The 16,783-nt window shown below is 48.4% G+C and overlaps 1 protein-coding gene and 1 long non-coding RNA gene across 40 annotated transcripts in view; one reads left to right on the forward strand and one right to left on the reverse strand.

Moving 5' to 3' along the window:
- The window catches only part of NAV2 (neuron navigator 2), an 820,834-nt gene that overhangs the window by 69,632 nt on the left and 734,419 nt on the right, over positions 1–16,783 (reverse strand). For 31 of the 39 annotated variants that reach the window (XR_014837192.1, XM_085011759.1, XM_085011757.1 and 28 more), the window contains 4 exons: positions 12,497–12,635; positions 5,768–6,059; positions 4,316–5,018; positions 160–627 (listed from right to left, as the gene is read on the reverse strand). Coding sequence is in view for 38 of the 39 variants with exons in the window: in XM_085011759.1 (XP_084867885.1) it covers positions 160–627; positions 4,316–5,018; positions 5,768–6,059; positions 12,497–12,635 (1,602 nt within the window). In the remaining variant the exon portion in view is untranslated. The remainder of the gene's footprint in view (positions 1–159; positions 628–4,315; positions 5,019–5,767; positions 6,060–12,496; positions 12,636–16,783) is intronic. The other 8 variants (XM_085011765.1, XM_085011766.1, XM_085011764.1 and 5 more) reach the window with 1 other exon arrangement.
- LOC146405337 (uncharacterized) lies at positions 204–14,766 on the forward strand. Its single transcript, XR_014837227.1, has 2 exons — positions 204–381; positions 12,319–14,766. It is a non-coding gene; the product is annotated as an uncharacterized LOC146405337 (long non-coding RNA).

The following is a 16,783-nucleotide window of genomic DNA, read 5'->3' on the forward strand; positions in this document are numbered from 1 at the left end:
ACTCCACCCCCAAACTGGCTGCCCCGTGGAAAGATGGCAGTGATCAGAGAGAAATCTTGTAGCCAAGGTGAATTCACCTCTGGGCTTCCTAACGTAATCTTCTGGCTCTTGAAAGGGCGTCTTTGGGGAGGTAAAGGCAGCCAAGCGCACGGCACCAACCTTTCAGACAGTGTGGTCTTCACACTGTTGGTTCTGACAAAGGGGGTAAGGGCATCGTCCTTGGAGGAGGCGAGGAGGCCGGTGGAGGAGTTGTGACTCAGTGCCCCTCCGCTGCCGAGGGAGATGTCAATGGACTCGCAGCTGGTGTGGAGGCTGCTGACCGACTGGAAGCCCAGGCCATCCTTGCTGACGGCCGAGGAGCTGCTGGCGTTGGTGCCCCAGGTGAGGCTGTTGGAGGGGCCCGAGTGGGCGGAACTGGGGCTGGAGGCTAGAGGGGACTGGGTGCTGTCCACATTCTTACTGTAGAGAGGGCTGCTGCTCCCGCTGCTCAGGACGCCGCTGCCCGAGGGGGACTCTAAGTTACCTGGCTGGCTCAAGGTGGCATGAGGGTTGGAGATGACCACTGAGTTTTTCATGTTTTCGGCTGTGGCGATGGGCACTTGCTTGGCAGGCTTCCCACCAAAGAGTCTGTGAAGAGACAAAGGGTTGTGTGGGTTGAACACCCAAGGCCAAGGGTGGGTTGTTAGAGGAAGGTGGGGCACAGTGCCAGCCAGAGTCCCTGGGGTGGGGGCATGATCCTTCTTACTGAAATGGCTCCACTGGGAAAGGCTGCCACACAGTGGGCCTGAGCCCTGGTGTTGCAAAGGCTTCACCTTCGTGTTCCAGGCTACAGCTGAGACCCTGGATCTGAGCCAAAAGGGAGATGGGGAGTAATTTTCTCCAGGCCTATCCCTCGCTGGTCCAAGATCTTGCTTCCTTTTTCCTTCCATAAATGAAGTAACTAGAAAATTGCCCTTGCCCAGGAAACAGCTAGAGGGAAAAGGGCTGTGTCTTAATCACCTCTGTATCCATGACCCCCAGCACAAAGCAGGCACTCCATTTATGACAGTTCAGTTCCAAAGGATTTGGTTTCTTTGATCTCTAGGCAAACATGTATAATCAGGAACAGGAGTCTAGATCTGGAGGTGGCCTGGGCAATGTATCTTCACAGATTTATTGTCACATGGAAGCCTAGCCTGGAAGATGCGTCGTTTAGAGCCAGAGAACCAGTACTTCCCAGTGATACACACAAAACCCAGTGATACATTCACAAGGTGTCAGACCAGACAGTCTGTGTGTGAACTGTGTCTCTGTGACAGTCACACACAAATGCTTTTCCCTGTCATCTCCTCCACTGCCCAGGACCAAAAACGTGCTATCAGAATACAGGGAATGGCACACGATTCCCTCTTCTCTTGACAGAGGGCTAGAGAGTAGGATGGAGAAATTGTCTTAAAGTCAAAGGTCTTAAAGTTCATGCTCTAGTAATGTAAGGGCTTCATTCTATCCACTAAAACTCTGATGGATACAGATGGACAAAAGGCACATGAAAAGGTGCTCAACATCCCTATTAGAGAACTGCACATCAAAACCACAATGAGGTATCACTTCACACCAGTCAGAAGAGCCATCATCAAAAACTCTACAAAGAATGCTGGAGAAGGTGTGGAGAAAAGGGAGCCCTCCTACACTGTGGCGGGGGGGGGGGGGGAATGTAAATTGGTGCAACCACTATAGAGGACATTATGGAGGTCCCTTAAAAAAATAAAAATAGAACTACCATATGATCCACTCCTGGGCATATATCCAGAGAAAACCATAATATAAAAAGATACATGCACCCAATATTCACTGCAGCACTATTTACAATAGCCAAGACATGGGACGTAAACCAAATGCCCATCCACAGAAGACTGGATAAAGAATGTGTGGTACATACCCACAATGCAATATTACTTAAGCCATAAAAAGAATGGAATAGTGCCATTTGCAGCAACATGGATGGACACAGAGATTATCATACTAAGTGAGGTAAGTCAAGACAAATATCATATGATATCACCTATGTGTAGAATCGAAAAAAAAAAAAAGAGAAAAGAAGAGATACCAATGAACTCATTTACAAAATAGAAACAGATTCACAGACTTGGAAAACAAACTTATGGTTACCAAAGGGGAAACACAGTGGGGAGGGATAAAGTAGGAGTTTGGAATTAACAGATACATACGACTATACATATAAAGTAGATAATCAATAAGGACCTACTGTATAGCACAGGGAAGTCTACTCAATTTTCTGTAATAAGCTATATGGGAAAATAATCTGAAAAAGAATGGATATATGTATATGTATAACTGAATTATTTTGCTGTACACCTTCAACTAACACAACATTGTAAATCAGCTATACTCCAGCATAAACAAATTTAAAAACCCTATGGAACAAGCATCTCTGAAGAGAAGATACTACTACATATTATCATATTATGATAAGCAGGTTTTCCTGTCATCTGGCTACCCAAAGTAATGTGTTTGGTTTCTGTCCTCTAAACAATCCTTAGATATTTCAAGTATTATCAAAATAAATAAGTGAACACATTATTAACCTTCACCACAATGTCTGGTGACAGATAAGGAACACTTTTTGCCTGGTGATAGAGAAAGAACTATCCTGTTGTAGAATCTTGGCTTGAGAGTGCTTACATACTTCCAGTGATGGGGACCTCACTACCCTACTCCACATGCTAACTGGCACCATTGCTAAGTACTTCCAGTTGTTATGAAACCAAAAGCTAATCCACCTTCTTCTAGTTGCCTCCTTAGTGCAGTAGGCAGTGCATCAGTCTCATAATCTACCTTTTTCTGACTTTTTAGGCATTATTATTCATCCTACATGTAACTACACAGAGAAAGCCCAATCTATTGTCTGTTAGTCCTTCAAACCATTTCAAGGGAGCAATCACACTTCACCTAAGAGTCCTCTTCTCCATACTGATACACGGGAGGGAATTCAGAACACCTTAACGATTTAGGAAAAATGTAATTGCCAGGAATGGGCTGAAAGGTGCTCAATGCAGAGCCTAAGAGGCTGCTTGCATTCTCAAGTATTCTATTACACTAGCCTAAGGGTCTAGTAAAATGCCTTTGTAGTTACTAAAGGAAATCTATAATACCAAAGAGCGAATATTACATATAAGACTTGAGGCAAGAAGCAGAGAAAATTTTCATTTACAAGGCAACCTGTTAAAACAACAAAGTGCAGCCCAATAGGACCTGCCCTTGAAAAAATAATCATTACTGAAATTCTAATAATCAAGTCTAGACAAAGCACAGTGAACTGCTTCATTATACCTTTCATGTGGAATGCTGCTTCTGAAGTCTTTGCAAACATTCCTGTTCATCCCCAAATATGTACATATGCACACAATTTTTATTTTTTTCACTGCTAAAGTTTCTATCTTTGGGACTGGCGCTTTCCTACGACAAGGAGTTTCCTGGGTAGGTAGGATGAATTCTGCCCTGTGCAGCTGCAGTTTTGAGGATGGTCCAGTGGCTATTAAAGGAGATACTATGAAGAGGTAAAAGTTGTAAACTGAAAAGAAGCTGTTAGAAAAAGTGAATAATCACATTTTCATGCACAAATTTCTCCCCAGTATGCAAATGTGGGAAAATGCCTTTTTAAGGTAATAGGAAATGAATTTCTCTTTTTCAGAAACACTTGTGCTTTAAGAGTTTTTTTTTTTTAGGAAGCTAAAATTTTAGGGACTAATTTGGAATTATGCATGCAGTATAAAAAAGTATGCAGGGGATATTAGACTATTTGGGAAAAAGATCTGGCCGTGATCACTGTCTGGCATAATGATGAGGAATCTGAGCCAGAGATTAAAAAAAACTGTCTGTTTACTTTGAGCTCCCTTTCCAGATTTAAGGGTATAATAGGCTCTCATCTTCAATAATAGCTAACTTTACTGAATATTTATTATGGGTCAGATATGGTGACATAGATTAATGGTCACAAGAACTCTCAGGTAGGTAACATCACCCCCATTTTACAGATGAGGAAACGCGGGCAGAAGCATTCAATGAAGTTATGTGGTGGCTAATTAGGGTGGACCTAGGGTCAAACTCAGGACGACGAATGATCCCAGAGGTGTATGCCAGTGGGGGAAAATGAGCAGCTGACTGTAAAACTGCTGGCAGCATCTGACCAAACGGCTTCACCTGAGGACTGAAGTGGAGGAAAAAAGAAGCTGCTTCCATTAAGAAACAGGAAATTATTAATCCAGGATGACATTCCGTGTATTCCAGTTCCGCTCAGTGCCATTTACCCACTTACCTGCGAAGCGTGGGAGAGGCCACATCGGGGTACTTGGCCCCTGGCTGGAGAGTGGCCTGAGCCGCGCTGGACACCGGCTGGGCTGCTGGGGTCACCTTCACTGAGTTACAGGAAGCCACGCTCTCATTGTCGGATGAGATGCCTTTCTCCTTATCAGTCTGGTTGACCAGACCGGGCAGAGAGCTGCCTAGTGCTGTTTTGGAAGGTTCCCTCAGCTTGGGCACCGGCAGGCCTGCTGACTTGCTGCTGATGTTGGAATCGATGCTGCTGGTACTAGACCTGTTCCCAGCCCCGTTCCGGCTGGTGGACTTACTGGGCCTTGGCAAACTTCGGTACTGCAAGTTTGTCCGGGCACTGAGAGACAGATACCCATCGTCCTGATTCTGAGCCCCATCCATGCTTGTCTTCCGACCGGTGGACCGACCAACAAGTGCAGACGACTTTGGGATTTTGCCCAGTGTGGCTGACCTGCTGGTGACGGTGGCTCCGCTGGCTGTGATCATGGCCAGGCCAGCGGCGGAGCCACTCTGCTTCTTGAACCCAAAGCTGTTGGTGTTGGCGGTGGGTGTCCTAGAGCTGCTGGGCAGGGGCTTCTTAGATTCGTCACCACTGCTGCGGCCGGCATCAGATGGGGAGCGCTTCACCTGGGAGGCTTTAGGCGACAGCCTTCCTTTCTCAGACACCTTTGCATCGTCGGTTTTTCCTAAGAGGGAAATCAACAAGGTTAGTCTGCAAACCCAGAAACCAGTTCACGCAGCTCAGTCTGTTTAAAATCCTCCCCTCCTCCAAAGAACTGGTTTGCTTTCTCCTGGGGGAAAGCAGTCCCCTTAGGAGACAGAGGAAAGAGCTTTTGCTAAAGATAATCTCATCTACCACTGTCACTGTGAGCCTTTTAGGAGATGTCAATGATTTTCCTCATTTGCAAAGCAGTCTAAATTTACCCAGAATAAAGCAAAGCCAGCCAATCACTGATGTCTGGGAGAGAAATCTTGCCTTTTATTGACCTTTCTCCCTCTGTCCATTAAAAAGCTGCCCCTAACATTTCAGGGGGTACTTGACCTTCCTGCAAAAACACTTGCCCTTGTTTTATACACAGCCTTACCTCACAGACAACATGAGCTCAACATGCTACAGCTCGTAACCGTATGCCCTTGAATAGCCTTCACCGGGTATCTTAGCTCTTACCCAGTACAGGCTTAAACCAATTCAACATGCCTCGGCAGCTGAACCCATCTTCAGAGTTTAAGAGGCTCACATGCTTACATGCTTCCACTTGGAAAAAGGTAAGGATAATGAACCTTTCTGAAAGCTATGAGCAGAGTCTAAACCTTAAGAAGAAATACCTGCACATTTACAGGGACTTAAAAACATCAAGTCCTTGCTGGAGTGACCACGGTTCTGGTTTTGAAACTGACACGTGGGCACGTGAGACAGTGCGCGCCTCTGACTCACCAGTTCCCGGGGTCTTGAGTGTGCCTGCCGGGGCCGCCGGCTTCGTCCTTGGCATGGTGATGCCCACCTGAGCTGTCATGCCCCGCCGCCACGAGCCCGTCTGCGAGATGACGGGGTTCTTCTTGCCGGACGTACTTTTGTCGGACTCGTCAGACACGTCAGAGGGATTCCGCCTCCACTTGGACCCCGGCTCCATCTTTATGCCGCTGTCTGACCCTCCGTCTGACTTCTTGACATCATCGCCCGACCACAGGGAATTCCTCTCCACCTGCGAGTGCTTCTCGGCGTCAGTCTGTGAAGGAGACCCTCGGAATTAGTCCTTCTCGAGCCCCAGGTGAAGGGAGCCCCTCACCCCTGAGCAAAAATGTCCATGTGCTGGACACATTAAGGGGAAGATGAGAGAGGACTCCTTGATAATGTTTGGGCCTTTGTCCTCTGGTTATCTTGTTAGAAAGCCTGATTTGTTGGGTCCAATGAAAGTAAAGAATCTGAGTATGTCCTAGAAGGGAGTGAGGGTGGAGAGGAAAAGGGGCCCAAAGAAAAAGAGGGAAAGAGCCCCATGGAAGGGACCCAGCAGACGGAGATGTGGCAAGAACGCAGGCACCAGCTCTGCCCCTTGGCAAAGAGCCCGCTCTAACTCTGACAGCCTCGTCTCTCCCCAGCTCCCTGCCTCGCAGCCCATGTCCCTTTGTTCTGCCGGCTCCCCACCACTCCACCGGCAGTGAGATCTTCGGATCTAGCACAGCGCCACCGTCTAACACATGAAGTGCAAGCCAGCGAGGGCGGCGGCATGTTCCCTTCGAATCAGGGAGAGAGAGGGGCTGAGAGGAAGCAAATCCTCAAAAGCCACTTCCCCCTGATGTTAAAAGCCAGAGGGTGCCTGCTCCCACCCCAGCTCGATTTATATGCCACTGCGTTGCTCCTCTTGTGGGATCTGGTGCAGACAAGGGATATAATTAGCCAGCTTTCTTTGGAAGAGGCCTGACCTGCTGGCCGTGGAGCCCAGGAGGGGACAGAAGTGTGATGTTAATGATTTGCCGCAGTTGAAAGGCTATAACCAGAAAGGTTTGAGGGCCTCCCTGGGGCTTGGGGCCCGTCTGAGGTTTCAAGAGGGAGAAGCAGTGCAGTGAATGGGGAAGGGAGGTCAGCCACACTTGAGGGCGGCTCCCATGAGACACAACTGCCAGGAGTGGGCACCCCCAGCAAGGAAGGAAGGAACAGTGACCCGCTGGCAAGAATCTGGCCTGATGCCTGTCATCCAAGAGCAGTATGAACAGCAGCGAAATACACTGGCTGAACTGGACCAAAGCCACGTATAGACAGGCAGCTCAAGCTCAGTCAGCTCTGTCACCTCCACAGCCTCCCTCTCCCCCCCTCCGCCACCTCATGGGTGCCTTCAGTTGTTCTGTCATTCCTCAAACATATGCTGAAGTTCCTGCTAGGTACCAGGCACCAGAGAGAGAAGGGCAGAAGTGCTTCTGGGCTGCAGGAAGCTCATCGTTCAGCCGTAGCAAGGGACACGGACAGAGGCATCCCCACAGCAGGCGCCCAATGCAGGCCTGACGAGTTTACGAGTGAATGAGTGAACACACTTGAACAAAATGACCTCATCTGATCTCGACTGCCTCCTATCCAGGATGGTAAGCAGGCAAGTATGACTATCTTCATCTCACTTGTACAGAGGAGCGAAAACTCATGTTACTCGCTCTGTGTCCCAACTGCCTCAGCCAGTGTTCCTTCCTCTAAACCTCCCCATGTATTCAACCAGAATTTTCTCCATGCTCCTGGTTTGCCAGGCACCACAGCGGGTCTGAGGATCTGTGAGTAAGATTGGTTCCCACCCTTCCTGGAGTCCGTGATGCTATGCCAGAGGCGGGGATGGGAAATAGCTGACAAATAAATGGAAAAGGGTGAGACATCTGAAAGGGAAATACAGGCATTGATGCAATTTAGATGATGATGGGGGAGGGAGGTGATCTGCTAAGGCCTGGAAGATGGGCGAGCTCTCCCCTAAGGGCCCAGGCTCCTCAGGGACTGCAGAGGAGAGGCCAATCTTCTAAGAGCAAGGGAGCGGGACCAAGGCACAGAGGAGTGAGGTGTTGCCATGTGGCGTGATGACAGGGGAGAACATGGGCTCAGGGCTGGCAGACTCGAGCTTAAGAACTAAGTGCTGCCACTTCTTCACTGTGTGACTCTGGAGGACGTGACTGAACTTCCCTGAGATTGCAACCTTGTGCAGGAAACAGGGATGGTAACAGGTGTCCCAGGGAGCTGATGGTGGACTCGATGAGCTCAGTGTGGAGGGACTCAATTAACAGTGGCTCTTCTGTCAGCAACGGTCCTGCCTCTGAAAATCTTATTTTTGTCATTTATCCTATTTTTGTCTTGCATTGAGGTGAACAGGGTACTTGTCTGTCCTGCTCTTGGGCACAAACCTTTCGAAGCCATGCTGCCCTCTTCATGCCCATATCATTCCCTGCAGGTCGAGACGCTGAACTGGCCGAAGTTTGAGTCCCAGTAATGAGGGAATTAAGAAGAAATAAGGAGCATCACCTGCCACCTTTCTTGTCAGGCACTGTGTCCCCCTGCACACGTTACTAGCTCATCTAGTCCTCTAAACTTGTGCTAGTATCTATGTTTGACAGACAAGAAAACAAAAATGGGAGTTCCCGTCGTGGTTCAGTGGTAATGAACCTGGCTAGTATCCATGAGGATGCGGGTTTGATCACTGGGCTTGCTCAGTGGGTTAAGGATCTTGCATTGTCGTAAATTGTGATGTAAGTTGCAGAGGTGGCTCAGATCTGGCATGGCTGTGGCTGTGGTGTAGGCCGGCAGCTGTAGCTCTGATTGGACCCCTAGTCTGGGAACATCCATATGCTGTGGGTGCGGCCCTAAAAAGACAAAAAGGAAAAAAAAAAAAAGACAAAATGCTCTGACACTATAGACAAAATAAATATATGAAGAACAGTCAACTTTTGGCTCCTGACAAGAATGGAGGAGTGAGGTGGAGGGATAGGTTATACAGAGGAAAGCAGAAAGAAAGGGGAAAAGGAAAGGAGAGAGGGGAAAAGGAAAGGAGAGGAAAGAAAAGAAATGAAAACATGTGAGCAACTATTAAGAATTAGGCACCAAGAAAGCATGTGTAGATAAAGTTTGTCTATAGCACTCTCACACTCACCCTTCAAGATAAGCCTAACTGCCATGATTTTATGAATGAGGAGGCAGAGGCTGGGAGAGGCTGAGCCTATCCAAAGATGTCACAGGGCTAGGAGCTCAACCCTGACTTCAAAGACCATACCTTCTCCCTGACACGGCAACCAGACTCACCAGGTCTCCTGGGGAAAGTTGGACAAGGGGCCGTCAGACCTCAGGCAGGGGGGTTCTGTGACCAGCACAGGAGATGCAGCGAGCAGAGGCTGATGCTGAGGATCAGGGCCCATGTGGCCAAGGGAGGACCCTCTCTGAGCTTCTCAGCATCCTTGAGGAAACCGTCACTCACAGACAAAGGGGACTCCTGTCCCCAAGGATCGCTTTGCCCTTGCCTCTGCCTCCCATCTCCCTCAGCTCAATGAGCCTGTTCCTTAGGCTTCCAGACAATAGCTCCCCTATCCCTTAGATGCAGTTCCTTTTGGCTGTTCCTCAGAAGCTTTTCCAATATGAAGACCTAAGCAGGTAACCTGTCCTCACCCTGCTTTCCCAGGGGACACACTGGGCCACTCTCTCCTGCCTCTCTATGCCTTGCCTGGAGGCTTTGTGCTGCCTGCTTGTCCGGGAAAAGCAGTACTGAGGGGGACCTGAAGGAGCCCTGGGGAAGGTGGCAGTGCACACCTTCCCCCTGCCTGACACTGCAGGGAGAGGAGTAATGGCCCTTAGTGCTCCTCAGAGTGGCTTAGGGGAGGCAGGAAAGAAGGCTGCCGTTTATTCAAATACCTGCAGACACTCCCTGGACAAGAACAAAGGGATGCCAAAGAAGCCATCTCAGCATTTGGAGTGGATAAGCAATGAGATCCTGTTGTACAGCACAGGGCGCTATATCCAATCACTTGTGATGGAACATGATGGAGGATAATGTGAGAAAATGAATGTATGTATGTGTATGTGTGTGTGTGAGACTGGGTCACTTTGCTGTACAGTAGAAAATTGACAGAACACTGTAAACCAACTCTAATGGGAAAAATAAAAATCATTAAAAAAGGATAAAATATTTCAAGGAATAATCAAAGTTTCAGTTGAAGAAACAGAAACAAAAATCTCAGTAGGAATCTCAGTAACTCCTGGCATAAGTCTACCCTTATTTTATTCCAAGACCTACGTGCTTCATTTTCATTTAAATATTTTAAACTCAGGTTTTATAGCAAAAAACCCCCCAGTGCACAGTAAACCCTTTCCCTCCCTTGAAATTAACTTTCTGGTCTTGATTCAAAGACAGGATTGTGTAATATGCTTGACGCTTTTCAGATGTGACATTTGCTAGATGAAAGCAAAGAGCTGGTCAAAGAGGAGGGAGCCTTGGCATTAATCAAATTCAAATATATCATTTGTAAACCCCAGATGTTTACTCTGGATCAGCGTGGACAATAGATTCTAACCCCAGCTTGGTAGGAAGGGAACAAAGACAAGGAGCTTATTCCAACAGTGTTTTGATGGCTCCCTGAGCGTCTTAGAGGCAAGCTTCTTCCTATCTTGCAAGTAAAGAGGACAGAACCCTACTGATGTATAGATCTCTCTCTCCCCATTCTGTCTGTCTACCTGTCTCGCCGATCCTTCTCTCTTAGTTCCCCAGCTCAGTGTCTAACAATAGTCTAGAAGCTTGGTTGTTGTTGTTACCTTGACATTAGAATGAGTCCTGAAAAAAAAATTAGTGTTGACAGGAAAAGAACATGGTGGATACTATAACACTTGGCTAGTGGTAGGGACGTAGTGTGGCTGGGTATTTCTAACTTGTGCCTAATTAATTAAACAGTGATCACTCAGGTGGTGTGGCTTTGGGGTTTTGGTTTTTTGGTTTTTTTTTTTTTGCTTTTTAGGGTGGAAGTCTCAGCACATGGAAGTTCCCAGCCTAGGGGTCAAATCAGAGCTGCAGCTGCCGGCCTATGCCACAGCCACAGCAATGCAGGATCTTTAACCCATTGAGCGAGGCCAGGGATGAACCCTCATTCTCATGGGTACTGGTTGGTTCTCAACCTGCTGAGCCACAGTGGGAACTCCTTGGGTAGTTTATTTTCTTAACAACCACCATAACCCACCCTCATTCACCAATGATAATTAATAATTCTTGCTGAAGTGAAAATCTTCAGAAGTCAGAGGCAACGCCAGAGGCAACACTTGACAGATTTCATCAAGCAGTCAATCTATGTATCCTTTTCTGTGGGACAGAATTACACCCCCGCTCTGACACATCCTTTTTTTCAGGCCTGTGAAAGCAAAGAGATTCCCAAAGCAGCTCCTGTCTGTCAGAGTGAGAGGGGAAGTGGATAATGGAAGGAGGGAGTGGAAGAATGGGGCCGTGTCAGTGCTGCCCTCCCCAAAGTCCCTCTGGGACACTGTTCCCATCAACCGTCACATGGGTTCACCCAAGGCAGCTACCCTTACAGGTGGGAGGGGCCCATCATGAAAAGGATTCTGGTCCACACATGCCAGTGACACCCATCCTTGCATGGTCAGTCCCAATGTGGAGACCAGTCGTGAGGATGGCACCTCATTGTCCACTAGTAAAAGGGGCTTGTTAGAACCACCCTCTCTGACCACTAAGGGATGCTGTGAGGGCGAGTCACTGTGCCCACAGGAAATGCTTTGGAAGCACATCTGAAACATCAACCCCAGAGCTGAAGGCAGGGGTTGGAAACTCAAGGGCATTGGGGGATGGGCAGGCATTTGAGGGTGCAGCCAGTCAGCATCCCAAGGCATAGGTGCCCTGTCCCAAAGGGGCGGACACCTGGACATCTGGTGGTTGTTGCCATGTGGACAATGTAGACTCAAGGCAGCAACATCTGGTTTTTCAAGAGAAACCAGAAGCTCACGTTCACATGAAATAATGCACTTTAAAAACTTGACATGCAATCATGGAGTTTCTGTCATGGCTCAGGGTTAATGAACCCGAATAGCATCCATGAGGATATGGGTTTGATCCCTGGCCTTAATCAGTGGGTTAAGGATCTAGCGTTGCCGTGAGCTGTGGTGTAGGTCGCAGATGCAGCTCGGATTCCGTGTTGCTGTGGCCGTGCTGTAAGCTAGCAGCTACATCTCCAATTCGACCCCTAGCCCGGGAACCTCCATATACCATGGGTGTGGCCCTAAAAAAAAAAAAAAAAAACCTTAACATGCAACCCAGCTCCAAAGGAGCGTGAGACTGTGGGCCCAGTATAACACACTGGCAGGAGGCTGTGACCCACAGTCCTAACCTCTGGTGGGGACACAGTGGTCTCCAGGGCCAGGGCTCTTAGCCTTGTCCCAAACCCATCTCTTGAGGGATCACAGTGCCATGGGGACAGCCTCCAGGCAAAGAATGGCCAACTGATTCCAAAATCTTTTTTTTTTCTTTCCCCAAATAGATTATGAAACTGAGGTCCGGAAAGGAAACATCGTTTTACCAAGGCCACTACAGTGAGAGAGGCAAGCCTCCCACTCCCAGATGGAGCGCCCCACTGCCGGATGCCCTCCCCCTGCAGGTAGAGGACCCGGTCGGAAGCAGGGACCTTGGAGGAGTCTGGGAGGGATCCTGCTCCTTACCTGTACATCCAGGTTCTTGCGCGAGGAGGCAGGCGTGTTGGCATAGGAGCTGATGGAAGAGCTGGTGTTGATGTCATCCGTGCTCAAGTTGTCAATGGTGTCGCTGATCCCGCTGCTGACGGAGCTGCTGTCATCCCAGCTGCCAAGACAAACACACAGTGAGCGCCGAGCTCTCACGCCTGCCGGCTCAGCCTGATGATACACACACACACACACACTTACACTCACACACACACACACACACACACACACGTGGACCATCCCCGAAGGCTCCTGGTGTCATAAAGCCCAGACAAAGCTCTTATGCCTCTAATGTGACTCATCTCCAAGGGTGCCATCCATCTGTTTCCGTCTGGCAGTTGGCTGAAGTGGCTGATGTGTACCCTCCCCTGAAGGGAGAGTGCCTCCCTGACAGGAGGTGGCTAAACACATACACAGCCACCCTATTCTCAACCTCATCCTGGGAACTTTACAAAGACCAGTCTCTACCTCCCAGGCCTAGAGAGAGATTGGATCTGAAAAGGGATGCAGAGGAAAGAGTCAGCAGTGGCTCCTTCCCAGGGGCTCAGAGGGGAAGCAGAGCTGCTCTACAAATTCTCTGGACTCCATTCCTGGAACTTAGCGAAGGGGAGGAAAGTGCAAGAGTCATCAGAAACCTGTCAGCTCCACTGGCATTTCTATCTCCTCTCTCTCCCAAGATGTGTCAGAGATAAGAGTTCTTCATTTTTCAACCCCCACATCCACCGAGACCAGCATCCCCCACCACGCAAGTCGAATCTCCAGTGATTCTTCTTTTCCTCCGCTACCACCTCTTCCTTCCCAACACCACCACCTGGTCCTCCCACCTCTGCTTGCAGCATCCCTCCCAGTGGGCACAACCCTCCTGGGACCAGTGCCCCAACGTTCCAGTGGCTTCATCTCTGCCTAGGTCACTGCCAACAGGCCAGCTGGGCTCCATGCTCCTCTTCTGCACCCTAACTGTCCCTTCTCCCCACAGCAGCCAGAATGATCTTTGTGAAATATAAATCAGATCTAATGCTCCATGGCTTAAAAGTCTCCAATGGCTTCTTAGGGACTTAAAACCCAAACTCCCTACTCTGGCCCTCAGGACCCTGTGATCCAGTCCTGTCTCTGGGCTGCTCCTCATCACTCATTGGCTCTAGTTTTCATGTTCAGGATGTTGCATTTATTTTACCTCTTCCTGGATACCTGTCCCTGCTTCCTTCTCATCTGAAGTGTCACCTCCCCAGAGAGGCCTTCTTTGGTCCTCTGCCCACAGTACTGCCACCACCCCATGAACCCTGTTGCATTTTTTCATGTCTGGCTGCAGGGCTGCATATATACAGCAGGTGCTCAATGAATACTTGCCAATTTAGACACATGGGAGCACAAAGCTGAGCAGCCTACAAAGTAAGCTTCCAACAACCGGTCTACTTGATCAAGTGGGAAAATGTATTGTTTTTCTATTGTACAAGTGGAGAAACTGAGCCTTAGAAAGGTAAGATGCCCTGCACAAAGTCAGACAGGAAGAGATGCAGCATGACTTGATGCAGTCATCCTGACTCCAGAGCCACCCTCTTTACTGGGCTAGCCTCGGGAGGCTGGCATGTCACATGGAGGAGGGGCAGGGCCAGTATCTACATCCAGGGCTGTGTAGGGATGAAGCACTGACTTAACCCTCGACAGTGTGCCTTGCTGAAAGGACTGCCCAGTAGCAGCCTGATGCCTCAGAGACGCCAGTGTCAGGACAATCCCATTCCTGAGTGACTCACAATACTTGAAAAAACAAAAACAGTAATTCAGAAAGATACATGCATTCCAACGTTCCTAGCAGCACTATTCACAACAGCCAAGACATGGAAGCAACCTAAATGTCCATCAGCAGGTGAAAGATTAAGAAGATGTGTTGCATATGTACAATGGAATGTTACTCAGCCATGAACAAGAATGAAATCAGCCCATTTGCAGCCACAGGGATGGGTTACTACACTAAGTCAGTCAGCAAGAGAAAGACGAATACCATAAGATATCACTTATATGTGGAATCTAAAAAAATAAACTAATGACTATAACAAAATAGGAACAGACTCACAGAACAAACTAGTGGTCACCAGTGGGGAGAGGAAAGAAGGGAGGGGCAAGACAGTGGTATTGGATTAAGAGGTACAAACTACTACGTATAAAACAAATAAGCTGCAAGGATATACTGTACAGCACAGGGAATATAACCAACCTTTTAATAAGTATAAATAGAGAATAACCTTTAAAAATTGTGAGTCTGTTGTATACCTGAACTTAGACAATATCATACACTAACTCTATCTCACCAGAACAAACAAACAAAAACAAACAACAGTGTTGGAGATTCAGAAAGCCAGGAGCACCCCATACCCTTCCACATAATCAAAAGGAAGTTCCAGATGGTTCCACCAGCCTGCAAGGTGCCTGCCTGTGCTCTATGGATCAGGCAGGAAGACGAGGCTTCGTGAAAACCTGATGAAAACAGGTTTCATTGCCTTTGCCTTTGGCTCGCAGATTTGGCTCCCAAAGCCTCCAAGCCCACCGGGAGGGTCCCGCACAAATGCAGGGGAAATGCACAGAGATGGTTCTCAAGAAGGGGGATAAAGGCAGGAAGGGAGCTTGCTGAGGATGAGCTCATGGGGCAGGGTGGGGGTGGGTAGCTAGAGGGCCCCACAGCTCCAAGGCTTAGCCGACTTCCCTCCTGTGATTCCACTGCCTTGGCCAAGCCTCCATCCGGTTCCAAATCCTCTTTGAAGGGCTTCTCCGAAATACTCGGGCCCACCCTCACCATCCCTTCCTCTGAATTCCCATACCATCTTCCGCATTTGGGTTCATTCTATATTCTCTTGCAGTTCTCTAGTTGTTCTCCACAGTAAGGTCTGTCTTACTTTCCAGGTACTCACAGGGGCCTGCTTAGTGACAGTAACAAGTGCAATCCCATGTGTCAGGCATTGTGCCAGGTGCTTCTGATACATCATATATTTCTCCACTCTTCCCACTGCACCTGCAAGAGACCTATCATGCTCCCCAGTGGGAAGATAAAGAGATCAAGGCTGAAAGAACAAGCATCTTGCCCAGGGTCATTCAGCCCACATTGCAGTTGGGTTTAAGATGCAAAATTGTCTGTAGAAAACAGACTTGTCATTGCCAAGGGGGAGGAGGGGAGGAGAGACATGGATTGGGAGTTTGGGGTTAGCAGATACAAACTACTATATATAGGCTGGATAAACAACAAGGCCCTACTGTACAGCACAGGGAACTATATTCAATATCTTCTGATAAACCATAATGGAAACGAATATAAAAAAGAATATGTATCTGTAACTGAATCACTTTGCTGCACAGCAGAAATAACACAACACTGTAAATTTATTTTATTTCAATAAAACTTTTTTTTTTTGTCTTTTAGGGTCATACCCACGGCATATGGAGGTTCCCAGGCTAGGGGTCTAATCGGAGCCGTAGCTGCCGGCCTACACCACAGCCATAGCCACGCCAGATCTGAATCGCATCTGCGACCTACACCACAGCTCACAGCAACGTTGGATCCTTAACCCACTGAGCGAGGGCAGGGATCGAACCCGCAATCTCATGGTTCCTAGTCAGATTTGTTTCTGCTGTGCTACGGCAGGACCTCCCATTTCAGTAAAATAATTTTTTTAAAAAAAGATACAGAACTAATTTCACAACATGTGCTCCCTTTGGCCTTTGTCCTGATCTTTCACCATGACAGCCATTCTCTGAGCACTTGCCACGTGCCAACTATTCAAAAATGTCTGCACATATTCCCAGCAATGCTCCTATTCCCAACAGGTGCCCTTTCTTCATTAGGTGGAAACTGAGGCTTCAAGAGCTACCCTCCAGGGCTCTCTGCAGACAGAACTGGCAGTGAGACCCTCTCTGACCCCGAAGCCCACCTCCCCTCACCACCACCTCCAGGCGCTGCTGCAGCACTTCGAGTCTTACGTGGCCTCCATCTCCAGACACCCAGTACGTGATTAAACGCCTCCCGGCTGAACTCGTGCAGGACAGACGGGGCAAGTTCTGATGCAAATGCACCAAGAGCAGTGGATTCTCAGCCTGGCTCCCTCCCACTTCAGCCCCTGACAAGTCACAACTTCTAGGCCTCAGCTGCCTTATGGGTGATACATAGATGACACCACCTGGGCTGGTGACTGAGTGAGTCTCTGCTGGGAAAAGCATGATATAACAGGCGGGCAGGGACTCAAATCTGCTCTCACAAGGAAAAGAAAATTCCATGAGTGT

Source organism: Sus scrofa, chromosome 2 (genome assembly GCF_054392235.1).
Source record: "Sus scrofa isolate SSC_HxYL_T2T_F1_AM1 chromosome 2, Sscrofa_HxYL_maternal_Yorkshire_Landrace_v2.0, whole genome shotgun sequence".
Classification (NCBI taxonomy): Eukaryota; Metazoa; Chordata; class Mammalia; order Artiodactyla; family Suidae; genus Sus; species Sus scrofa.